This window comes from Spermophilus citellus (genome assembly GCF_964194105.1).
Source record: "Spermophilus citellus genome assembly, chromosome: 3".
NCBI classification, from domain to species: Eukaryota; Metazoa; Chordata; class Mammalia; order Rodentia; family Sciuridae; genus Spermophilus; species Spermophilus citellus.
Window position 1 is genome coordinate 3,875,090 of NC_138184.1, and position 26,025 is coordinate 3,901,114.

The window sequence follows — 26,025 nt, forward strand, 5'->3', positions numbered from 1 at the left end:
TCCTTAAAAACTTAGTGAGAGCCTGTCTCAAAATGAAAAATAAGCAGGGCTGGGGGTACCAACCTCAGGAACTCCGATCCAAGACCCTCCCCCAAAACTGCATTAGTCTCACAAGAAGGGCAGGGGCAGAGGAGGCTGTAGCCCTCATGTTGGGACTGCAAATTCTGGCTGTTGACTAGGAGAAGGGAGGACACATGTTCCTAGAGTGATCCAGGGCTCAGCTGTGTCCTGTCCTCCGGCTGCCACCTGCTGACAAGTGCTCTCCATCCTTGGCTGCTACTGGGGGTGGGGCAGTGCTGCTCGCTGGGTAGAGTGAGAGCTCTGCTGGGTTCCATCAACAGGCTGGCTGTCACCTGGACTCCAGTCAGGGGTGCCTCTGCCCCCATTTTCTTTTCCCGCCACCTCCACCTCCTCACCCAACCATGCGCCTCCGTCCCCTGAAGTCAGGCTCCCCTTGCCACCCAGACTTTGCTGCCTGCTTCCAAGGAGACGGCCGAGCAGCAGCAAAGGCCACACGCACCCTGGGGGGCTGCGTCTGCTTCTCCAGGGTGCCAACCCCTCACACTGTCGACCCCACCTGCAGCCCACCAGGCTTGGTGCCAGCCTTCCCTCCCTCTCCTGGTAGTGGGTCTACAAGAACGGGGACGAGAGGACTGTGCACCTTGTCCCGGGACACCACATGCATGCAGAGGGCTGCTTTCCCATCTGACTTTATTTCACTTTTTTTTTTCTATAAAACTCCTCCATAATTTCACAATTTAACAAACAAACAAAAAAAAAAGTTTAAAATTCAGGACAGAAACAATCCTGTAACTTATTACAAACACAATTCTCCTTATTCCTTTTTCCCAGGAGTTGGTCTCAGGCCGATTAAGTGTCCCAGTTCCTCGAGACAGATTCTGGTAAAAACCCTTGTGGGTGAGAAAGGCTTGGACACCCTTTGCTGTCCGGCATCGGTTTACATTTTGCTCAGGAGAAAGTGAAACACAGGGATTTGCACCAGAGCAGGTGGCTTTAACATGAGACACATGGCAGTCACAGAGTGCTGGGCCCTTCCTATGGAAGCGTCCCCAGAGCCCAGAGGGGGTGGGAAGCAGCAGGAACCCTGCAGTCAGGTCCTGGCTGCCTGGCACCTCCACTGGTGGCCACAGGGCCAGTCCTGGGCCCATAGCAGCTCCAGGGGACAGTGGTGAGGCCTTCCGGTCAGAGGAGGTAACTGAGAAACGGGTCGAAGCTTCCGGAGGCCACAGAACTGAAGGAAGGACTGGACGCTGCTGCCGAAGGCAGGCAGGAGGGCTTCCTACATTGCTGTGTGGACCAGACAATCCCACCAAGGAGAAAGAACAGCCCCTTGGGCTGAGGGCCCACTGGTGACCTGCTGCCTCTGCACCGAGGACTGAACAGCTGCCATCTTCCCAGCAGCCTCTGCAGGGCCGGTCTGTTCTGTCCATGTCTTGGAGTGTTCCCAGAGAAGGAGACGTTCCCCTCTGGAGTACTGGTGGCCTGCCCTCCTCCTTTTGAAGGCAGTGGGCAGGAAAGTGAGCATGGGAGAGTCGGTGCTGAGGCTTCCTCTGAGTTCCTGGCCTTTCCCCGAGAATCTGGGGCTCTCCCCAGCTGGAGCTGGGGTCCCCCCAGGGAGTGTTCAGGTCTCCTTGACAGGCAGACCCAGAGCGAGGACAAGACGAGGGACCCTGCCGCCTCCTGTGTCTGAACATCAGCAGGCGAGATGGAGACGCCCACCACGGGCTGGAGAACCGGGGGCCACCGCAGGCCCAGTCCTCCTTCCCACGCTGTGTCAGGGCGCGAACACTGGAACAGACTCTGAAGCTGGGGGCCGGGGTGTGGAGGAGCTCTGGATCAAGGTCTGGGAAAACCCAGAGTTGGCTGACTACAAGGGCTCCGGGCCCTGGAAAGGTGGGCCAGGCGGAGCTGGACTGGCTCGGTCCTTGGAGAATCCCAGGTGCACAGTTCAGCCTCCAGGCTGCACCCAGGGTGAACCGCAGCCATGGAGGCGGAAGTTGCATGAGGAGAGGAGCCTGAGGCCTATGCCCGGTAGGGTCCACACCCCAGCCACAGGCTGAGTGCACACGCACCTCCAAACCACAGACTATCCCGTCTTATTTGGCAAAAGCTCATTTTTTTTTTCAAAGTTCGAAGACTTGATTAACAGAAGGGGAGGAAGAGAATCCTACAGGAGGAGCAGCCCAGAGGCTAAGCGTCTGTCCCTAGAGACTGGGTACCCACCTGAGGAGCTGCCAGGGAAGGGCAGCTCCCCCAGTGCCCTGAGGACTGGCCGCCCCGTGGTCATGTTCACTGGCTCTGGGAGCCCCGGCAGGGGGGCAGCGGCATCCTTGGACCCACAAAGTGGGGGTTCCTCTATGCCCTGGGAGGCCAGCCGGCAAGAAGACCCACGGAGACATCTTAACCTATAAGCCCCACCTTACCCCCCACCCCCCACGTGCACCGTGGCCACAGAAACGCACATTGGAAACTGCTTCTGGACACACAGCGCGCACATATATATATACTATACATAGAGCTGCACAGCACGGAGGCCTGGCACAGTGAGGGCCCACACAGGACGCAATGCCAGCTGGCACAGAGGGCAGCGTGGCCCAGCCTGGTGCACAGACAGAGCCTCCCCAGGTCCCAGGCAGGCTGCGGAGGTGGCCCCAGCTGCTCAGAGAGGCCCAGACAGAGAAAAGGCGGCACAGAGCCCCCATGGAGCTGGGGACACAGCCACCATTTGTTTAGGGGGCTGGTCCCTAGGTCGGATGAGGGGCCCTCAGTCATACACATTCCATGGAATTTTCTTCCTCTTTCGGGAGCGAGGCCCAGCGCTGCCTTCAACATAAACCGCATTCTGAGGGGAGCCCGGGGGATGGTGCACGTGAGGCTGGGAGCCGCAGCACTGGCCCGACCCCTGGGCCCCAGGTTCCCAACAGGGTGGTGGGTGGCAGGCTGGAAGCCACCCAGAAAAGTGCAGCTGGCTGTGAGGGCTGAGGGCAGGGCGGTCACTAAGGCAGTGCTGCGGGCAGGCAAGTCAAGAGAGAGGAAGGCAGGCAGGGCCTGGACATGGCCTCCCAGGACCCTGGCGGTGGGGGCCTGGCACCTGGCCCAGGGTCATGTGGCCACGGCCTCCAGGTAGCTCTGCAGCTTGCGCACGGTCGTCTCGTCCAGGGAGAAGAGATCGAAGTCAAAGGTGGTATTGGTGACATTGAAGTGGCCAGTCTCCTCAATCAGGTTCACGATCTGCAAGGCAGAGGCAGGTGGCCTTGGGTCAGAAGGCTGAGGGTAGGGTGGCCCCGCAGACCCCCAAGAAGGGAGGCTCCAGGGTAGGGTGCTCGTGCCCCACCCTCACCGGGCAGTACCTGCTGCAGCACATTGCGCTCCCGCAGCGCCATCAGCCTCCGGTGCAGCTCCACCAGCTCGTCTGTGTAGGCCTGGGAGGGCGGGAGCCTCAGCACAGCCCCCCAGCCTGCCCGCCCCACCTGCAGCCCCTCCAGCACAGTGCCTGCCCCCTGGGGGGAAAGCACCTCCTTGGGACCTGGGGAAAGGCCACCCCCTCCCAAGGGCAGTCCAGCTTTGGGGGCTCAAAGCCTCTAGGCTGTGCCGCCCACCCGGCCACCCCGCCCGGCCACCTTGTCGTAGGCGCCTTTCTTGAGGATCTTCTCAGGCTTGCTGCAGGGCTCGGGGCTCCTCCGGCCTGATGCCTGCGGGGAACCCAAGGTCTCTGCTGAGCTCATTCCTTCTTCTGACCAACCCCTCCAAACCCTCCCAGGAGGGCCACAGAGACCTCATGTGAGGCCTGGGGGTGAGGAGCTCACCTTGCTGTTGGGTGGGGGGGGCTTCTGCGGGGGTGGGGGCTCACGACCAGGCAAGCAGGAGTCGGCACTATTGTCACTCTCACTGTCACTGAAACTCAACCTGAATGACAGACAAGGCAGCACATCAGGTGTAACGGCCACTGGCCTTAAGACAGTGCCCTGCACTCAGGCTGCGGTGTTGGCACCAGCCTGTGCTGGGCTCCAGGAGGCTGAATGGAGGAAGGGTGTGCCCATGTGAGGTCACCACTGCCAGACAGGGTGTGTCAGGAGTCTGCCCTTCAGCCCGGCTCTGCTCCTTTCCAGAAGGTGCCGCCTGCCAGAGGATCTACCCCATGCAGGGCCCCGATGCCCAGCGGGGCCACCAACATGGGGGTGTCTGGTGGTGATGAGATGCCCTGAGGGGAACTTCCACCTCTGCCTCAGTTTCCTCATCTGTAAAAGAGGCTGTGTGATCACATGGGAGGTAACGAGCACTCTACAGTGATGGCCACAGGCAGGCAAGAGGTGGCCTCCTGGGAGCCCCGTGGCCCTCACCCTCTCAGTGTGGGTAAAACACCCCAGCCCAGACCTACAAGCTTTTCCCACATCTCTTGCAGTACAGCAAGAGGGATACACAGAGGGACCCCCAAATTGCCCTGTGGGTGCTACCCATCCCATTGCCTGGATCCCTGTTCTGTCAGGGACCCTGTCAGGGCTGTGCAGGGAGCCCCCGACAGACATGCTCAACACACTTCCTCTCCTGCCTCACATAGGCCCTGCCACTGGGCAATGTGGCCGAGGCTGTGCGGGCTGGAGCCAAGCAGGGTGCACTCCACCCCTCTGTGTGGTGATCTGCTCCTCCCGCTCGCTGTCCAGGAGCAGTCAGCTAGGCTCTGTTGGGAGCCCCTGCTCTGAGGCTGAGAGCTGGAGCCAGATCTCTCTCGTTGCCAGGGCAACGTGACAGCTTCCGCTTACTCCTTACTTCTGCTTCTTTCCATGTCCAACAGGTGGTGCTGGATGCCATCACAGACCCAGGGTCTCTCCAAGGAGCACACTAGGACGGGTGGGGCCTTGCCAGCACCTGCTGCAGCTTCCCAGCCTGCGTGGGCCTTCTCTGACAAGCAAGCTGTCACCAGGGCCTTTCACAAATGCCCCTGGGAAGTGGACTCAAGTCAGAAGAGCTGCTTCTCATTGGGTCCCCACACTGTTGTAGGCCCCTCCAACAGGACTGTGTCTGTCTGTCTGAGCGCATGGCTCTGTGCCTGTGCAGAATCCACATTTGGCATCACCACACGAGGCAGAAGCCTGTTGCTTCTCCTGTCCTGGGAAAGTCACAGTTCTCCCTGTACCCAGGAACTGAGTCCCCTTTGGTGCCCAGGCCTGAATCTTTCTTGCCAGGCTCCCATTTCTACTGGGCTCCTCTGTGCACATGGGGTGGCAGGGAGCCTTGGCACATGGTGGACCTGTGTGAGCACCCTCTTGGCCCCAGCACTCCAGAAGAGGGTTTTAGTCAACAGCACAGAGGGCTGCACGTGTCCATTAAGCCTTCTGTGGTTCATGAAGCCCACTGGTGTAGATTGGCATCCACCTCTGATTTAAAGAGGGCCCAGTGGCCTCAGCTGACCCTGGCCCCTGCCGTCCAGCTGGCGCTCACTGCCCTGACAGGGCTCAGAGCCTCCCCTGATACCTAGGTCCTAAAGCCAAGGCCAGGATTTACTCTAGGGCATTCCTGATCTGGAGGCTAGGAACACAGAACTCACCCACCCTAAGTGGACCTCTCCAAGCATCAGGGGCATCCAAAGGACATACTCATCCCTCACTGGGAGGAGGCCAGACACTGCTCTCCATGCAGAGCGTCTCAGGTGGCCCTCACCCCACCACACATGTGGGGAGAGCTGAGGGGTCCTTGCAGAGGACCAGTGTGCTCCCCCCCCCAATGCCTCCTATAGCACTGGTACTTGGACAACTGAAACGGAATCCCCCTTGCCAGGCAGCCACACCTTCAGCAACAGGGAAAGGCCCCCTAGGAAGGAGAACAGGCCCAGGAGGCCCACAGCCCTGGTGATTAGAAGAGGACAGTTGACCCTAGGGCGGAGGCAGGATGAAGCTGCCCAGGGCCCAATGTCCAGCTGGCTAGGGTGTCTCCCCATGCTGCAACTTGACCCTGGCTTGGTTCTCCTGAGAGACCCTCTGGTCCTAGCCCCCCTCTGGCCTGCCGGTTTTTGCCAGTGCCAGGAATGGATACCTGGGGCCACTGGCTGGAGAGAAGCAAAATGGGCCCTGATAATCACCCTGATCACCACCAGTGCCCACTCCTGCTGGGCCCAGTCACCTGGAATCCCGGCCCGGGTTTGCCTTGACGGTCGCCTCTTCGCCTGATGAAGAGTCATCCTCGTCAGACTCCTCAGACTGCAGGTCTTCCACCATCGAGCGTAGGGGTCCTGGGGAAGAACGAGGCGGGGAGGTCTCTACTGAGACCTTATGACACTGACCCCCCTCCAAATGCACAGTCTCCTCTGGAGGTCCCTCCTGCTAGGAGGGCCTAACGGCCAATCCCTAAACACTGTTCCCCGCCCTTCAGTGTCCCATTCCTAAAGGACCCTCTGCCTCTTCCCAATCTCTCCCTACCTTCCTGGCCCTCCTCGCAGGTCTCGGGTCCCTGGCCTGCAGCAGGACCACAGGGCCCCTCCATCACGAAGCCACTGGATCAGATATTAGAGGCTCCCAAGAGCTCAGGACAAGCCAGCCTCACTGAGGAAAGCACAGGAGCTAGAGCGTGGGCTCGAATGCTGTGCCAGGAACCAGAGACCCCTGTCCAGCCTGCGGCCCTATTCAGGCCTACCCAGCCTCTCAGCAACCCTGTCTGTTGCTCCCAGCCCACCGTCCTCCCCTTTCTCCAGAGGCGCCTGGTTCCAGTCCCCTACAGACGGCATCTTGGTTTATATTCCTGTTGCCAAGGCAACAGAGGGACACAAAGCCCTCAATTACCTTGGTCACATGATGCCGCTTCAGTAGGTTCCCCTCCCTAACCAGCCAATAAGCGTGGGCTTCAAGGACCCCATCCCCCAACCCGTGCCTGAATTCCAGGTCAGACCCTACACTTCCCCGACTCCACCCCCACCAAGGGATTCCAGCTAGAGGGGAGGAGAGTTTCATTCCCATCCCTAGAAGACCTGCTTCTGGTTTGAAGGTGGCTGCTGAGGTCTATGCTGGGCCCCAGCTGCTCTCATACCAGCGTCCTGAAGGTTGCCCAGTTCCCTCCCACCCTGGGGTAGGCTGTAGTGGTCAATTGGGCCTTATTCCCTCTCCCTAAAACCCCACATGGAGGCCTGTAGGGAGAGAGCAGACATGCAGAGATGGTGGCCTAGGCCTAAGTGCCAGCCAAATGCCTGAGTGACAGCAGAGCATTCTGAGAATTCCCAGTCTGCAGAAAGCATGAACCTCTGATGGGGGCAGGGACAGGACGGGCAAAAAGCACAAAACTGCCCACAAGGTACTTTTGCTTGGGAGGTCCCGGAGAGGAGGGTCCCCAGAACCTTGAAGCCCCCATCAGAAGGAGCTACAGGCCTGAAGCCTGTGGAATGGACACCTGGGGCCATTGGCAGGAGAGAAGCAAAACGGGCCCCAAAGGGCCGCAGGTCTGCAGACTTACTTCTGTTTTGCTTTTACATACAAACTCCCCCCCCACCACCACCAAAACTCAACAGACACGGGTCCCCGGGACATTCCATACTAAGGAGCCGTGTCAGCCCAAGTCAGGCTGCACAGCCTCAGGCCCTGGCTTCCTGCACCCCCAGCCAGCCCCCCAGTCTGACTGTGGCAGCAGCAGCTCCCACTATGTCCTGCCTCCCGCCTCTGCGGCCAACCCTCAGGCATGCAACAAGCCCCCTCAAAACTCAGTCTCGTGAGGGAGTGTCTCGCAGATCATCTTCTCTGATGATGAACCACATACCCAGTGGCCTACGAGTGGGGGCTGAAGTTTCTGTGCCCGCCCACCTTGGCCTCTGAGCCTCATCACACACCTTGGCTGTGGTTCTGAGAGGGCTCAAAATCTGAGTCTGAGCTGGAGTCCGAGCTGGAGCTGGAGTTGGACGGGCTGGACTGGGCGGACTTCACCCCCATGGTGGGGGCGGGCAGGAAAGGAAGAGGAAGAAAACAGTCATCTTGCAGGCCAGAGGGAAGAACAGGCACACATGCCCTCTGGCAGTGCAGATGCCAACAACCCCCCTCCCACGGTGTCCCCCAGGCACCCTGACCCTGCACAGGACCCACCAGCTGTGGTGCCACAACACAGCTGTGTGGAGGGGCCTCCTTTCCACATGGAGGTTCCAGCAGCAGCAGCAGCTGCAGCCCCCCCCCCCCAGGCAGCTTGTCCATTGGCCCAGGAAAATAGGAGCAGGTGCTGGTTGGTGCACAGTGGGGACAGGGAAGGTGACAAGGAGGCCTGGCTTCTCATTCAGACCCACAGCTATACCCACCCCAGGGTTCCTGGGGCAGCACAAAGCTCCACCTCCCACCCAAGTGTCACCACCACCCTCCAGCCACCCAGAAGCTGATGAGCAGCGTGTGCGCATGTGTGTGTGCACACATAAGTGTGACAGACACAGTGGAAGCTGGCTCATGCTTCCTCCTCTTCCTGAAGCTGTGCACCCTGACTCAGCCACCAGGGGGCAGTCAAGCCAAAGCAAAAGTGACAAGGCGCAGCAGGTCAGGTGCCCAGCAAGAAGTCATAGGTGGCCAAGAGTCAACCACACAGACACCTGCATGGGGAAGGGGCCGATCCTGGGTCTGGTCCTTGCTCTGGGTATAGGTTTCTGCAGATGGCTACCAAAGGTGTGTGTGGCAAAACCTGGGCAGGAGACCAGGCCTGAAGCTTGGGAAGCTGCCCAGACCTTGGGGAGGCCACCTCAGACCCACCAAACTGTTGCTTGAACTGGGCGCCAGCCCTGCCCCTTGGTGGACCAGATAAAGGAAGCAAGTACATGGAGCCTTCCCCTTGTGGAAAGGGGAGGGGAGGGCTGGAGGGGGAGAGGGGAGGGAACAGAGGCAGCCAGCTAGTCTGGATTCTGGCAGAGGGACTAGAGCCATCAGTCCTGAGAGAAGATGCAGGAAGAGGAGTCCCTGACTCATAGGAACCAGGACCTCTAGTGCCCAGGATCCCATGGGGTTCCAGGCCAGAGGGGAAGAAAGGGCACACATGCCCTCTGGCAGTGCAGATGCCAACAACCCCCCTCCCCTGGCGTCTTCTGTCCCCATGGTGTGTGGGACCAGGGTAGCCTTACCCTATGAGAGCGGCACCAGGAAGGCAGTAGGTTTTTGTTGGCTTGGTGATCCAGAGTGCAATCAGGCTGCCTGGGGAGGGCACACCTCCTGCACTCTGTGTGCTCCAGGGTTTGCTGCAGCCTCTTCTGACCCAACCCAGCCTCTCCAAGCCTGCCACGCCAGTGTCCCTATAGGCCCACCTTCCCCAAACTGACAAAGGGTGTTCTCTGGGACCCAGGGAATGGTGTGGCCCTAGGAACCCAGCAGAATAGTTTCCTGTTGGCCACTGTTCATTGTAGGAACACTTGGGGGAAGTCCAACAGACCAGTTGGGTTCCCCCACAAAACCTGAGTCCAGGAACACCCCTCCCAACCCTGAATGGGCCTAGAGCCACATGGATCCTCTCACATGTAAACCCTCGTGTCTGTGGGGGCAGAGTAAGTGATGGATAAACAGATGGCCACTGCCTTGGGTCTCTGTTCCAACCAGCTGGCTTTTTTACTTGGGCCAAGGCAGCCCCCAGTCTTAAGTCTCAGTTTCCCCATCTGCAAAGGAGCTGCCCTGCCAACCTCTGCTGAGCACATGCAGGTAGGAGCCAATCGTTCTCTGGCCTTTGGGGCAGAGGGAGAGTGTGTGAGCAGGGCTGGGAGCAGGCAGGGCAGCAGGCCGGCGCTGGCTCAGCCCCCTTGCACCCATGCCTGTCTATGGAGTGGTGTTGGGGGCCAGAAGTGGCGTCCAGCCCGCAGGCTGCTCCAGTCAGCAGGGCCTGAAGAGGCGAGGGCCCCAGAGCCCCTGCTCTGGCACTGTGTCCAGCAGAGTCAAGCCAGTGGAGCTCACAGCCATGCTTGCCATCTTTCTCCCACACGAATCCAAGGACAGGAAGAAAAGGAAGTGGAGATGATTTAAAAAGCCTAGAGTTGGTGTGGCTGACAACACTCCGGTAAGCCCAAAGTAGCTGGGCCATGTCAAGTGTCCAGGAGGGGCATGGCCTATCCTCTTCCCTTCAGAGCACAACTGGCCCCGAGTGGATTAGGACTGACTGAACCATTCAGTCCTGCCCCAAGAGCCAAGGAGACCTCCAAGCAATCGCTAGAGGAACTGGGGAGCTGGGCCTAGGAACGTGCCCCGTGGGCTCTATTCAAGCCGAGTACCAGGACAGCGGGGCGAGGGGTGTCGAGGTGTGGTGACTCCAAGTTTCTGGCAGTGAGGCCACATGCAGCCTCCAGGCAGGAAAGGCCTGAGACAGTCAAGAAGAGGCTGTGTAACTGCCATTGGGAGGCCTTTCTTTGCATCTTCTGCCACAGAAGTTTGTGCTCTGCCCAAGCCCTAGGGCTGGGAAACATCAGAAATCACTGGGCACATTGTTGGTGGCCTAGGGGTCAGTCTGCAGGAACCTTGGATGGCTGAGGCACCACTCCGAAGTCACTTGTTACGTGGGCTGCTCACCAGTCAGAAACCTCAAGTCTCCTGGGGCATCTCTGGCCTTGGGACCATAGTGCTCTCAGGCCACAGGCTCAACATCCAGTTCCCCACAAACGTCTGGTGGTTGCTGACGTCAGTACAGAAACCCAAGGTGAGGCCATTGACCAGGCAAGCCCTATGGAGCTCCAGCCCCCATCTCTTGACATATAAGCTGGGTTTTGGCTGCTTTCACCTGGAAAGGCCTGGTTGTGGGGCTGGATCTCACCCAGCACCAGCTCCCTGACCATTTCCCTGGCATGGGCAGGAAGAGACTAAGACCTGCCCAGAACTCTGGCTGCTACACAGGGTAGGGAGGAGGACAGAGAGGGCACCTGCAGGGCAGGGAGGGCAGGAAGGGTAGCCCCTGAGGTGGTCCAGGGCCTCTGTGATGCCTGGGATCCTCCCATCCCAGGAGCATTGGTGGGTCAGCAGCTGTTGAGAAGCTGGGTGCTCAGTCTTGCCAGCTTGGTGGGTGCCCGAGAAGCAGGGGTGTGTGCCATGACCCACAGGATGGACAGCCATGCCCAGTAGGTGCTGTTACCTCCAGTGAGGTGCTCTTGGAAGCCACACACTCACAAACCCAGCACTGCTAACATAAAGCCCCTCTGACCTCTTCTCCAGGAACTACCTCCCAAGTGCAGCTCCATGCAGCATCCCTGAAGGTAAAGCTCCCGCCTTGGCGTGAGTACCATTTGGAAACCAAAAAAGCCACTGGGGCCATGACCTGGGCACTTTTTCATTCAGGTATGTCACATGGGGCCTCTGAAGACAAAGCCAATAGTGGAGGCTGATTCAAGATCCAGCCATGAGGCTGAGGGCTGGGCTCTAAGTCCTATGGCACAGTGTCCCCGCTAATGGTCCTCAGAGGGTCTCCTGGACACGCTGCTGCCAGACAAGCCCAGCACTTCATAGGGACAGATTGCTTGCTGAGAGCGAGCCAACTACGAGTAGCAGTGTCCCTGCTATGTATTGGTCAGCACAAATGGGTGGGAAGGGACCAAAACTGGGTACAGTTCAGTCACCATCACTGAACTTCCAGTCAGGGACAGCAAGACTAAAATTCCTGGGGACGCCCAGTTAGCAGAGGGAGTGCATTCCTCACTGGGCTGGCCATGCAATGGCCGGGGAAGGAAGGGACGGTGAGACATGATTTTCTGCCTAGCTCCAAGGTGACCACCGGGGCCCTGGCCTGTGCAGGGGGCTACAGGAGGAGACAGAGCTAAACCAAGGCATCAGACCATATGCTTTATTTACCAGAGCTGCCCACAACCCCATACAGGATCCACTAACTACCATCTTTATAGAGGCAGCTCTCCTAAGCAGGCCCAACTGCAGGATGGAAGGGAAGACTGAGGCCCAAGCTGCGGAGGCTGGACCAGTGACACAGAGAAGGAAGAACTAATAGCCCACCAAGCCCTGGACGTTGGCTCCTGCCTGTTCCTCTGCCAGCATTCCAGCCACGGGCAGCCAATGAGTGGCCCAGCGCCCCACCACCTGCCTCATGGGTGCCCTTCACTGGCTGCCCCCAGCTGTGCAGATGCACAGACAAGATGAGGGGTGGAGAAGAGAGCTCTCACCTCTGACTTGAAAGAAGCCTCATCCTCCGAGTTGGACTCCTCCACCTCCAGGGCCTTCTTGGTCTCCCTGGACTCGCTCTCGGCCTTCATCTTCTCTCCTTTGGTACTGCTCTTATCCTTGGGCGGCTTCTTATCCGGGAAAGAGGAAGACGAGGTGCGGGGCGAGGTGCTGGGGGCACTCCGGGACCCCTTTGAGCTGCTCTTCTTCTGCTTTTTGGCACTGGGCTTTGGCGAGTCTGCGGCAGCTGGCCGCTTGCTGGAAGCCTTGGGCAGGACCGGGGGCTGGGGTGCCCCCTTGGGGGACATGCTCTCCAGCTTGGTCTCCTTCAGGGCCATCTTGGGCTCCTTGAATGCAGCCTTGGGAGGTGGGGCCTTCTCCTCCTTGGGCAGCCGGCCCTCACCCAGCTTCCGAGCAGCCTCCTTGGCGCCCTTGGCCTGCTCGCGCTCCAGCTCCTTGGAAGAGCTCTTGCTCTCCGAGTCCTTGCGGGGTCGTTCTCTGTGCTCCTTGGTCACCTTATGTGTCTTGGGGGCCTTGCTGCTTTCTTTGTTGGCGTCCTGCAATGCCAAGAGCAGGGAGGGCACAGGGCAGAGACAGACATGGTCAGCCGGCATCTCGGGGCCACCCGGCTCCGCCACCCCCAACCCCTACAAAGTATGATCCACCTGATTGAGACTCAGCTAGAGAAAATCTTCCATAAAGCGAAAAAGTAAGGCAGCAGGTGAGTTTTTTAAATGGAGCTGTCCCTTTAAACTACTGGGAAGTGTCAGCAGGTCCCGGGCGACTGCAGGCTAAGATCCCTTGGAACTGAGCTGACTTCCCTGAGGGATTCAAGAAGAAGAGCACAGTGAGTCAGATGCAAGCAGGGCCACCTTGGCCGCCCCGCCAATGCCTGTAAGCTGCCCCTGGCCCAGGAGGTCCGAGGCTCGCCTGGCGCCAGAGGTTCCAGTGGCCTAGGGAGCAGGCCCTGCCCATCTTCTCTGGCCCGCAGGGCGCATCCTGAATGTTCCCTGTTGGTGGCTCTCGGCCTTCCTCCCGGGGCCCTGTGGGACCCTCTCCTGCAGGTCTCCCAATCCCCAACTCTCCAGCCTTGCTCCCGCCAGTCCTTAATGCATGCCTGGGGCAGAGCCATTTATCTGATTTAGGCTAAACACTTATTGAGCACCTGCTGGGTTCCTGGGTACTGCACAGAACAAACAGCATCCAGGTCTCTCAGAATTGAACTGCCTGAGCTGTTCTCCTGAAACAGAGAGGACCTTTCCAGGTCTCTGCCTTGCTTCAATTCAAGCATTTAGGCAGGGGACTTGGATTTGGACAGACACTCTAGGGACAGAGGTGGAACACAGGCAAAGCTGCCCTGCCCAAGCCCCCAGGGAGCCTGGGCAGGATGTTACCTCTGTTATATCACAGGGCAAGGGCACAGGCCTGGTAAACAGGGAGCACTCTCAGTCAAGGGGGACACTATGGCCAGTGCCTGTAACTGACAGCATGGCCGATCACTAGGCTGAGCTCTTCGTATATCTGTATTTTCCCCATGTTCCTTCCCCAACACAGCCAGTGGAGAAGGCAGAAGCCCCATCTTCCCTATCAACCCTCCATAATCACCCCATATGTCCCAGGATCTTGGATGGGTGCCTTTGTTGTGGGCTGATGCAGGCTCCAGCCCTCAGGTGGAAAGGTGCACGGTGGGCCCCAGAGTTCTCCAGATGAACACTTCTCATAGGTGAAGAGACCAACAGCAGCCAGACCTGAGGGCGGCCCACAGCACCCTTGGAGGCTCCCATGAGTCAGCCAAGAGCATCATGGAGGAGGGAGGTGGGCACACAGAGTAGACAGCTGGCCAGGTAAACACTCTGCCACCTGCTCTCAGAGCCACCTGTGCATCCAGGGACAGAGCTGCCTCCACATCTCTGATCTGTGCAGCGTGCTGTGTCTTCTTGCAAGTCCACAACCCAAACGATGTCAAAGGGTTAGAGACACATTTCCTGGAGAAGGGCAGGTCATGTGACTGGGTCCAGCTCTGACATCCCACGGTAGTGGGAAGGAATGCACATACCACAAGCTGCCAGAGCCAGCTGGGACCATGGGCACTCCCAAGGGGCATACCCCTTGGGGCTGGCACATGGAAGGGGACTCCAATACCCACCAGCTGCTAGGGAGGCAAAAAATAAAGGAAGGCACATAAAATCCCTGCCTCTTCTCAAAAAGAGTACACATGCCAGGCCATAGGAGCTGGGCCGGTGTGACAGAAGGAGAGCAAACCTCAGGAGCATGTTGATGGCATCTAAAGTGGCTCCCAGTGTGTGCCACCAGGGCCTTCTGAGAGGGAAGAGCCTACACAGGTACCTGTGACCTTGGGTTCTCTGAATTCATGTTGGATTTTGAAAACATGTGAAGGTAGAGATGAAGATCATGTAGCCTCCTTCCCAAAGATGCCCATGACCTCAAAATGGTTAAAACTGACTTTTAGTGAAAGATCAACCAGGCAATTGCCTGACGCCCAATAAGGCACCATGGGAGCCCCTTTGTCTTCAGGTGAGCAGGTCTGGTGTCCAGGGCTCCTCCTAGTGAGAGCCCAGCAGGCGGTCCAAAGGGCTCTTCAGAGGCTCACTCCTGCCCACCTTGCCACCTGGGGGAGAGGAGGCAGTGGGACTACCAGAGACTGATTCAGCCCTAGGAGCAACAATGGGATCGCCAGCAGTACCCTGGCATGGGGGATTCTGATGGGTGAGGCCTAGGGCCCTTCAGCCTCAAGCACGCGGCCAGCCACCTGTCTCCCTAGGCCCAGGTAGCAGAGAACCAACGTGGGGGCAAACAGATGCCCAAATGAAGGGAGAGGCTTCTCATAGGCCTGTGCCTGTAAGGATGGCACACAGATGATGGTTCAGAAGCTGGGACCATGCTGGTAAAGCCGGGGCTTCTTGGAGAACTGTCAATGGAGAAGAGCCCTGGTGGACCCTGTGCTGCATTGGAACACCACACAGAGGCTCTGAGAGGCAGAGGACAGAGCTAGAGTGCCTGCCTATTGCTCTGAGCCCAGCAGACATGCCCTTGGGCTGCAGGATCCCAGGGGTCCAGCAAGAGATGTGGCCCTGCCCTCTATCTGCAGCCATGCCAGCTACCAGTGTCCCTGCCACCTGGGAAGGCATTTCTTCATAGGGCTTTAGGTGACCTTTGTAGCATCCACGCATAAGAAATAGCAACTTCTTCCCTTCCTAGTTGTCATGGACTTCCAAAGAATTGTGGGGTGTCTGGAAGAAAAGCTGCTGAGATCCCTAGTAGGGAATGGTCTGTCTGGGCCAGAGGGTGGAGAGGAGATTCCCCAGGGCCACATTCCACACTCAAGATGCTGACGAATCTGAGGATTTCCGAGACCTACTGGCCTTGTGGAAAGAGCCAGAGTGACCCTGTCTGGGTGGTGTCTGCCCCAGCAGTGCTCATAGGTAAGACGAGAAGACTTCCTAAGAGCTCTACTCGTCCCACAGTGGTGCCCCAGGCTCACAGCACCCCACATTAAGTGAAGCAAGAAGAATGCCAAGAAGATAAGTGCACAGTGGAGTGGGTCAGATACATGCCAACCAGCAGCTGCCCTGAGAGCCACACAGAGCTTGGAAATCCCAAGAAGGCTGAGTGGAGCAGGTGGTCGCAGAGGAACACAATGCAGGCTCAAGGGTTTATATGCATTTATAAGCACATCACAATACCATCCAAAGCATTTTATAGCTTGTTCTTCAGGCAGCCTGAGTGCCACCTGCCCACCTGGGCCAAGATAAGATGATAGACATTTCTTCTTCAGAGGATTTCAGCTCAATCACCTACATCATGCCCCCACTGGCCACCCCCACGCAAGCTTTTCTCTGTGGCAAGCCGCTGCTGAGAAGCGAAGCCGGAAACAGCCGAGGGTGGGAACCTCACTCAGGAGACCGGAGAAGGTAGGCAGCCACAGCCTGCAATGGAAACTCTCTGTCCAACAATGGCCTTTGAACCAAGCAGTCATAAGGCCCAGCGCTGGCTCAACAGGGAAAGGAGGGTGCTAGGTAGGGCATACAGCCTCAAGAGGAACAGGTGAAGGGCCCTTGATGACCTGCCCTATTCCTTGTGATCCTAGGGAAGCGGCAGTGAGTAGCAAGGTGGAGCAGAGAGCTCAAGGTGCAAGATGCCAGGGAGAGGCCAGGTGCACAAGGCCCAGCACGGCAGAGGGGGTGCCTGGCTGGGACCTGCCATGGCTGGGCCCAGTGCTCTCACGTGACTGGGCCTTCCACCTCACTAACCTTGGAGCCGTGGGATGGTTTGGTCTTCTTGGGGTCAGAGAAGGCAGAGAGTGGAATTGTGGGTAACATGGGGTAGTCAGGGCTGGGCCTGGACACCGTTTCTGCTCCTTCGGGCATTACCATCACCTAGTGACAAAGAAGAGACAGATGTTATCAATGAGCAAGGGGCGGTGGCAGCTGAAGGCCAAGGAGCTTGGTTTGTGGGGAGGGAAGAGGTGGAGCTAGAGCCACTTTCCCAAAAGAATTGTGGAAGGGCCGGGTGCCAAGGGGGGTGCTGGTGAAGCAGGCTCAGTGTGCAGAGCGAAGAGAAGCCTAGGATCCCAGGATGGCTGGGCCCAGTAGGGGTCACTCGGCCCCAAGCACGACAAACAGGAAGGCCAAGCCAAGAAGACTTGCAGAGTGTGCCAAGAAGCCCTGAAGGCGGCTGTGGCCAAAGCCGAGGCTAAGCACTGAGATTCAGAGCCCACAGGCACAGCCAGGAGAGGGAGAAGCCAGGTGGACACCAGGGCAAATGGCCCTACAGCAGTGAGTAGCTTCTGAGGAATCTGCCGGATGCGATGTCAGCAGGTCACACATGTCCTAAGGGGTGAGTCTTCCTCCCACCACCTGCAGCAACTGAAGCTGACTTAATCAGAGCCTGTGGCCGCAGGGGTCTACAAAGCTGCCCCATACACAGCTGGGAGGAGGGAAGTGCCATCCTGCCCTTGCTTAGAAGGCTACAGAAGAGGAAGGGCTCAGGTCTTTCCAGGAAAGTTGCTACTTGCCCGGCAGCAACTAAGACACCTGCTGCAGGGCCAGAGTGCTTGGGAAGGTCTCCAACACCAACACTACAGGTTTACACGGCGACAGGGCCAGCCACTCAGAGAAAGCCTTCTAGATGGCAGCAAGATGGAACAAAATAAAAGGCACTTTTTAAAAGGCCTTAATTCAGAAGCACCACTAACATGCTTGAGCACCTAGGATCCCTTTCATCTGCAGACACCACGGGACACTGGGCTCAGAGAGGGCAGTAGAGCCTTGGGGCTGTCTCTCCTGTGAGCTGCTCATCAGAGCCCCCTGCCCACAACACTTAGGCATGCCGCCAAGGACACATCTGCCCCCAGCCATGCCCTACCAGCCCAGTTCCCTGAAAGCATGCCACATAGGATCCTCTGTGCCTTGGCTGGCAGCTCCACACATGCACAGCTTCACAGAGGACAGAAGCCCGCCCCAATCACAGATGGCTCCTGGAGCTTTGGCTGGTGCACTCCCAGACCTTTTTCCTTCTACTCCTGTGGGAATTCACCTTCCCTCCCTTCAAGTTAACTAGACCAAACCCTCCAAGGAGAGCATTCTCTGCCCTCCATGTGTCTCTTTGCTAACCAAGATCCTAAGAACAAAGGAGAGAGGCGCGCGTGGCTCAGCAGGCTCTGCTATTTCCTCCACAGGGTGCTGCTGCGAGTTCCTGGCTCCCTGACAGAAACACAGGCCCTTGGCCAATGGGCAGAAGACAGGAGACAGCTCTAGGGGTATGGGGCTGGCTCTGACTTGCTAAGCAGTGGGAAGCCCTGCTCCAGTTGCTCCCAAGGATAGCCTGAGTTCCAGATCACCAAGTGAGACCTGGTGAAGAGGGAGTACAGACGGCAGCTTGGCTCCTTCCTCCAGCTCTCCCAGCACCAGCAGCTGCACAGACAGGGCTGGGGCCATTGCTGTGGGGTGGCAAACACTGTCCCTGTGGACACTAAGGAGACTGGAAGGCCTAGCACAGGGGCACAGTTACCTGGTCCTGGAAATCACCTAGGAGGGCCACCGTCCCATAACCAGGCTGCTCCTAAGGCTAGAAAGCGCTGCTCAGCTGTCAGCCCAGGAAGACCAGGAAGTTCCAGACTGGCCAGCCAGCTCCCCTGGGCAGCCCTCTCCAAGAAACAGCACCTGGTGGAGACCACTATGTGGACCTTGGCCCAAGTGCCTCTCGGGGTCCAGCAGGTGCCTTGGGCCACTTGCTGCATCCAGAATGGCCCTTGGCAGACTGAGCCAGACCTCCTCTCCCCTGTTGGCTCACCTGCTCCTCCCCGCCCTGTTTTATGTGTTGAGGTGATGCCCTCAGAGTCTCCACTCTTCAGAGCACAGGAAATGCCTCTTGTAGAGGCAAAGAGGCCTAGGGACGCTGACTACTTCCCAAAGAAATGTGACTATGGGCCTTCAGGGGACGCCCACAAATGCATTGTGGAAATACTGTGGAAAATACACAGCCACAAAAAGGTGGTGGACAACAGAGTGGGGAGGTCTCTGGGACCAGCCCTCCCCACACCTGGTCCCCCTCTGCATAAGCCCTCCTGTATCCTGCAGCCTCCCCAGGCTCTCCCAGCCCTTGCCAACCAGAGCAGAAACACAAGCAAAGCTGTTACTAGGAACACAGTCTTACTAGAAGACTCAGGACTTCCTCAGCCTTCCTTAGCATTACTTTTATTTAAGAAGAAAAAGTTCCTAAAGACCCAATTGTATAGAACAAGAAGGCAGGAGTTATGCCCAAGCCCAAAGACATACACACACCAGCCCACAGCCACTTGGAAGTGAGCCTGCCCAACACCACATGCACACCCCACACTCTTCACCACACACACAAACACACACACACAAACCATGGGTACCCCACACAACCCCCCCCCCCCCACACACACGACACACACACATCCTGTAAAAATACCATCAGAACACACCTAAGCAGGCACACACCCCAACCCCCCCACCACACCACATATATTCTATACAAACATACCATCAACACACCAGACATACTTCCCAACACATGCACACACATGTGTGGCCCAACCATAGCGTGGAAACAGGGTGGCTGGCATCTCGGCATGCTTGGTGACCCTGGATCATCAAAAATGGCTTCGATGTCCCATGACCAAGCCTCAGCCTACACTGGCCTCCACAGATGGGGCAGCCAGCAGCCACGTGGCCTGTCCTCCTCATCAGCCATCAGCACCCTATGCCCTGCCCATCTCCAAAGCCTGTAGAGGCACCTGGAGGACTGTGCTCAGGCCACCACGTGGAATTCCAAGGCAGGCAGTGCACACTGACAAGAGTGCCTCCCGAATGGCCTGGTGCCCAGCAACAGCCCTGCTCCATCAGCTAAAGGGTGGCACAGGCCTGGCCATGCGGACAGACCGGCCTTGCACCCAGCTTCACACCACATGCAGGAAGATGCCAATTACCCACAGCCACCCAGGAGACGCCGGCACAGCCGGTGTCTCAACTCTTCATCCACAGCTGCCAACGCCCAGCACTGGCTAGGGAGCCCCCGGGGCCGTATAGCTCGGCCAGGCAACAGCTGTGTGACGAGTACTCACACAGCCCAGCCCAGGAGCCAGCAGAGCACCCTGGGCAGGCACGGCAGCTACTGGGCCAGACAGGTGGCCCGCAGCAGGTCACACTCACCCCTCCAGCCATCAGGAGCTTGTACCGGAACTCAGTGGTGGGGTTGTTGAAGGTGAGCTTCTCGCAGCGCAGGTGGTTCACAGGTGGGTTGCCCTCCAGGTTCAGGAACAGGTCGTAGGTGAAGCACACCTTCCTCGGCTCCTCCTTGAACAAAGGAAACAAGGAAGTCCGTGTGAGGGGCGGGTGGCAGGCTGTGGCTGCAGGACAGGGACGGCTGCCAGCTGCCAGCCCTGCTTGCTCCTTCATCCAGTTCTGTTTGTCTTGCCCCCAGATCCTCCTCTGCTGCTTCTCCTCTTCCATCACTCAAATAAGCTAACTTACCACTCAGTGGACAGAGCAAAGGAGGCCTCAGGAAACAACAGTCATCAGTCACAGTGTTCCCTGGCACTTACAAGAAATGCTGCTGCTGCATGCAGCCTCACGAGAACACGCTCCCTTCAGCCTCTCTGTGTGGCTGGCAAATGGGGAAACTGAGATTCAAAAACACACAGCTTTCCAGGGGCAGTGCTGAGGCCTGACCCTAGCCAGGAAGGAGCCCAAGACAGGCTACAGCCCAGAGCAACTGGTGGGCACAGGTTAGTAAAGAGGAGTATGAGAACTGTCTGGTTTCCAGGAGGCTTTGTCCACACCACCCTGCACTGGCCACCCAAAAGGATGAGAACATGATTCTGGCATCACCCCCAGCATGGAATAGTACCCAGCGTGAAGCAGGCTCAACAGACTTGTGAGTGAAGAGTTCACGAGAGGCATCCATGAAGAAGGGACAGACCGAGGGATCTGACGCCAACAAAGAAAGATCAGGGGGTTCCTGGGAAGGAAGCTCTTTCAGTAGCCCTGGCGCAGCCTGGGGATCACTTTTCCCTAAACCATGACAGAACAAGTCATTTTCCTGCTTTTTCTCAAGTCCCACCCCACCCCATCCCAAATTACAAAACCCTAAGGTCCCACAAAACCTAGATCTGTCCCTGCTGCAAAGACATCTGACTGGTTAGAAAAATGGGTGACTGGGGAGTGTGGGAAAAGCTGTGAGGCCAGGTGGGGAATCCCTTTACCAGCCACCCCTCAGCATCCATGCAGGATCAGCTCCAGCACCAGCACGAAAACCAGAGTCCATGGAGATTCAAGCCCCTCATAAAAGATGGTCCAGTGACGGCATGGAACCTACACACACCCTCCCCTATGCTTTACATCCTCTCTAGGTGACTTCTGCTACCCAATGCATGCCATGTAAAATTATGTGAAATAGATGCTACACTATATTGTTTAGGAATAATAACAAGGAAAAAAGTCTGTACACGTTCACTACAGACCCAAGTTTTATTTTTTTCTGAGTATTCCCAGGTCTGTAGATGCAGAATCTGCAGGTGCAGAACCCAAGGATTCAGAACCTGCAGATATGGAAGGGTGAGCGATGGGTATGCCTGTACTGTGAACAAGGGTGCCAAGAAACACTTCAACAGGGACAAAACAGTCTCTTCAACAAATGGTGCTCAGATCATCACTGTGTATCCACGAGCAAAAGAATGAAACTGGATCCTTATCTCACACCATATATAAAAAAAATAACTAAAAAATGGACCAGAGCCCTAAATCTAAGAGCTAAAACTCTCAAAAGGAAAACAGGGTACAAACAATGACGCTGCATAAGGCAATTTTTCTTACACATGACACCAAAAGCACAGGCAACAAACAATAAAAAAGAGAAATTAAAGTTCATCAAAATTAAAAATTTTGTGTTACAAAGGACACTATTCAAGAGGATGAAAAGAACCCACAGCCAGGCATGGTGGCACACACCTGTAATCCTAGCAACTTGAGAGGCTGAAGCAGGGGGATCACAAGTTTGAGACAAGTCTCAGCAACTCAGTGAAACCCTAAGCAACTTATCGAGGCCCTATTTCAAAATAAGACGTGACTCAGTGGTAAAGCACCCCTGAGCTAAATCCCCAGCATACACACAAAAAAAAGGGAACCAAGAGAATGGAAGAACATATTTGTAAATCATTAATCTGATAAGGGCTCACTGTTCAGAATATGTAAAAAAAAAAAAATGAATCTTACAACTCAACAATAAGAAGACAACACAGTTTAAAAATGGACAAAGAATGTGAACAGATATTTCTCCAAAGATACACAAATGGCCAATGAGCCCATGAAAAGAAGTGCATCAGGAATCATTAGCAAAATGCAAATCAAAACACAATGAAATACTACTTCATACCCACTAGGACAGCTAAAACACACACGACACCAGGAAAAACGAGTGCACTGCTGGTGGGAATGTGAAATGGTGCTGCCACTTTGGATAAACGGTCTGGCAGGTCCTCAAATGCCAAGTATGAAGTAATCAGGGACCCAGACCATCTAGGTATACAAGCAAGAGAAATGAAAACAGTGTAGTCACACAAACACATGCACACCTATGTCCACAGCAGCAACACTCACCCTACACCAAAAAAGAAATGACCCAAATGGCCATCAAAAAAGATGAAAGGATGAACTGTGGTTCCTTCACACCAGGGGGCATTTTCAGCCTTAAAAGAGAACCAAGCACCACATGCATGTGCCTTGAAAACCGTGTGCCTAGGAAAGAAGCCAGATACAGGAGAGCACATAGACTGACTCCATTTACGTGACACGTCCAGCGTAAGCAAGCCTAGCAAGACAGAGGGCATCACGGTTGCCAGAGGCTCAGGGAGCAGGCACATAGGAAATGAATGCTAATGAGGACCAGGTTTCCTTTTGGGGTGACAGAAATATTCTGGAATTTAAAAACTGCGATGATTACACACCGTGAATATATTAAACTCAAAGAGTGTAGACACTTTAAAGGAATTATTTTTTTATGGGGCATGAGCTTCATCCCAGTCTATTAAAATACTGTACAACACAGAGAAAAATTTCTGGGCACAGGAGAAGAATGTTGCGTTCAGGAAGTCCAAGGAGACTTTCCGACTGCTCAGTTGAAGGCAAACTCATCCCAGCAGCTTCTGGGTCCTTCTTCCATTCAGCCTCTTCCTCTGGCAGCCCAAGCTCACGGGCTCAACCACTTTCTTATGTTGGTGAAAGAGAAGGGGACAGAGACAGGAGCTTTGGCTGCAACCTGGCTGAGTCTCCTAGGCCACTCAGTGGTTCACAGTTCATGTACACTCTAGCTCTGCAAGCCCTGGGACCAGCAATGCCTGAGTTAGAACTAACTGGCAATGTGCCCATTTCAACCAAGAGGGGAACTGCAGATGACACCATCCTAATGAATGGAAGATAAAAGGAGCTTCCAGGAGCAGTGGGTACAGTGAAGGGGCAGACAAGTGAATGGGCTTTCTCAAGATGACGCTGAGTGAGGCTGACTCTAGCCTGGTCTGGGACGAGTGGGTTTCAACCCAGCCCAGTCCACACCAGACTTGGAAATGTCCTTCCAAGGACATTTTGGGGTAAGGTAACAGAAGGAAGTTGGCCTAGGGAGGCCCAAAACCAAAACAAAATCACCAGGTTTCTGACTATCTCCCCTCTGGCTGGAATGAAAAAGGGGAGGCAGAGGTGTGGCAGTCTCCACAGGGATGTTGCTGGAGAACCACAGGCAGGTGAGCACTGGCACCTCCCAACCTCTGGCCCCACAAGAAAACCAGCTGCTGGTTAAGCCCAACACGCACCTGCCATGGGGAGCTGGCTGTGACCCTAGCTAAGAAACCAGAAAGTCACCAAGTCCTTCCTTCCTCTACAAAGGTGGGCAGTACTTTCCCGCCATATAGGAACCTCTCCTCTATTCCCTCTAGGCGTCCAGCGATGGCACTCCACAATAACCAAATGGATGGCACACTGGGAAGCGTATGAAGGGCATGAGGGCTCTTTGGAAGCTTGGACAGGCTTGGAGGAGGGCTGGCATTGGCAAGATCACCAAGAGCAAGACAAGAAGGGAGAAGCTCCTGGAAAGACCAGCAAGGAGTATGCAGGGCCTAATGAAGAAAAGAGTGTCACAGGCCACAGAACCCTGATCAGGACCCCAAGAGTCCCATATGGTTGGGGCTGAAAGGGGAAGATGAAGGAGGCAGCAGCAGTATCCCCTGGAGGGAAGGACCTCGGCTCTCTGCAGAGAGGGAGCCTGTCCCCAGAGGAGCGAGGGCATGAGCTCAGGAAGGACAGTCAGCATCATGTCTTGGAAGTCACACTCTCTGGCCTATGTGCCAAGGACAGGTTATAGGACATCAGTGCCAGGCCAGGGGTTGGCATGACTCTGACATGAGTGTGTGTGGCAGCCAGCACTCATCCCACCTTTTCCAGAAAGAACAGGTAGACAGAGAGAAGACCAGGCGGTGGAGGCAAGGGAGGTGAGCCATGCGGGTATGTTCCAGCAAAGGAAGGGACAGGGAGGGAAGTGGGAGGGCACGGGCCCCGCTGCTGGGCCACTCCTGAGTGAGCAACCAGGGTCTGACTGCCCACTTGGCCAGTTTCACAGAGCGCCAGGTGGGCTCTGCCCATGGGAAGATGATGTCCCCAGTCTGGGGACCCAGCAGGCAGCACAGCTGAATACCCCCAGGTTGCAGAGTCAGCAACAGCCAGACAGTGCCAAACTCTTCTGAACAAGGGACCCAGTTTCTTCAGCCAAGTAACTGCAAAGGGAAAGAATGGAGGGAGGAAGGAGTAGAGGTAAATGTACAGATTAAAAGGGTTCTAAGATCACAATGTGGAGTCCTACTGAGATCCTGAACCCAAATGGAAAGAAGCAAACATTTTAAACACTGACTTATTAAGGGATCAAGGAATTGTTAATGATAAACTAAACTAATTAATAACAATTAAAGAAGGGTTTAAGTGCTCCCTACTAGACCGTGCACCATCAGTAGCAGGCTGGCTCTGCTGTGTCCCTGACACCTAGCCCTGAGCTAGCTCTCACATCTGATGAACACTCAACCCACATCCATCCAAACATGTCATGGGCTACGGCAGTGTCCTCAGAAATGATGGGGCCTAAGGAGGCAAGGTGCCTCTTCTGTGAGTCAGAGTGGGAGGGTGGAGGTCCTGGCAGTGTGGTGCTGCTAGGACATTGTCCACCTCGGTCAGGTAATGATGGTGGAGACTCCACTATGGCTTCTGAGCACGTAATGTATGCAAACACTTCCACATGCAGGTGTCCTACTGTCACTATTCCACAGATGAAGAAATGAAAAGTGGCAAAGCCAGGCCTAGAGCCCGTGGACAGGCTTCCTTGTGCCCATTCAAGGCAAACCAGAAGGCAGGGATGGCAAGGACCAGCCAGGTAATGTTCTTATGGACCCCTGGAGAACACAGTGGTGGACCAAGCAGGCTGCCACCATGAGTCACTGCACACTAACAGTGGCCAGTGGGACTCCCTCTGGACCAGACCTCAGGCCTGGGCTCAGGATCTCTGAGGACAGTCACAAAACTGCCCCCCAAAACATGGCCTCCTGAGAGAGGTCAAGACGTGCCAGCACTCTAGGATGGGGGCCAGGCACCATGCTGAGTGAGGAAGGCTGAGGCCAAGGTGGTCAATCAGTGACCCCGGAGGTACTGCCCTTTGTCACTGTAGCTGGACCCCAACCTGGTCTCCCCTCTAAACAATGGCAGCCACCCACTCCTGAGGCCACAGGTCATGAGCCAGCATCTCTCCAAACTCAGCAAAAAGCCAAGATGTAGCTGAACTGGCCAAACCAGTGCTGGCACCAAAACCCACAGTGCGCACCCGTCCACAGCATCTGGGCCTGGGCTGGGGAACTGATGCATGAGCCTACTAGCCTCCTCACTGAGAAGGTCATGGGGGCCCAAGTGCCAGGATGACCCTGGCAAGGCCCCTGGCCTGTGGCTAGGTGACCACATAAAGTCCGCAATGCTGTGTCCTCCCTGTGAAGGACTCCATACTGGTTCCTCTTCTCAGCTGGCCCTGGGGGCACCCAGACTTGCTCCCACATGCAGGGTATAAGAGCAGGGAAGCTAGCATCCTGTGAGGTCTCCCAGCTCCTGAGGCTGGGCTGGCTCCTGGCTACCTCTGCCCTGCCAATGCACGCCTTTGGGCCATCTGAGCTTCCCCATGAGTTCCGCAGACACTCATGAAGCCTACCAAGACAGCTAAATGTGACCACAGCCCCAGACCTAAGTGCCAGCTGGAAGGAAATGCCCAGGAATATCACCACAGTGGCTGACACGCCTCACAACACCCCTATGGGAACTCTGCGCAAAGAGCACACGCACACCAGGAAAGCAGAAAAGGC

General features: G+C 56.4%; 1 protein-coding gene across 2 annotated transcripts in view; it reads right to left on the bottom strand.

Moving 5' to 3' along the window:
• Positions 1-697: 697 nt before the first annotated feature.
• MLLT1 (MLLT1 super elongation complex subunit) overlaps positions 698-26,025 on the bottom strand; it is a 59,894-nt gene continuing 34,566 nt past the window's right edge. The window contains exons 4-12 of one of the 2 annotated variants that reach the window (XM_081287583.1): positions 19,802-19,945; positions 16,376-16,501; positions 12,107-12,661; positions 7,829-7,916; positions 6,139-6,247; positions 3,828-3,927; positions 3,642-3,713; positions 3,372-3,443; positions 698-3,252 (exon numbers count right to left, since the gene is read on the bottom strand). In XM_081287583.1, coding sequence (XP_081143709.1) covers positions 3,124-3,252; positions 3,372-3,443; positions 3,642-3,713; positions 3,828-3,927; positions 6,139-6,247; positions 7,829-7,916; positions 12,107-12,661; positions 16,376-16,501; positions 19,802-19,945 — 1,395 coding nt within the window. In that variant the 3' untranslated portion in view covers positions 698-3,123. The remainder of the gene's footprint in view (positions 3,253-3,371; positions 3,444-3,641; positions 3,714-3,827; positions 3,928-6,138; positions 6,248-7,828; positions 7,917-12,106; positions 12,662-16,375; positions 16,502-19,801; positions 19,946-26,025) is intronic. The other variant, XM_081287584.1, reaches the window with a different exon arrangement.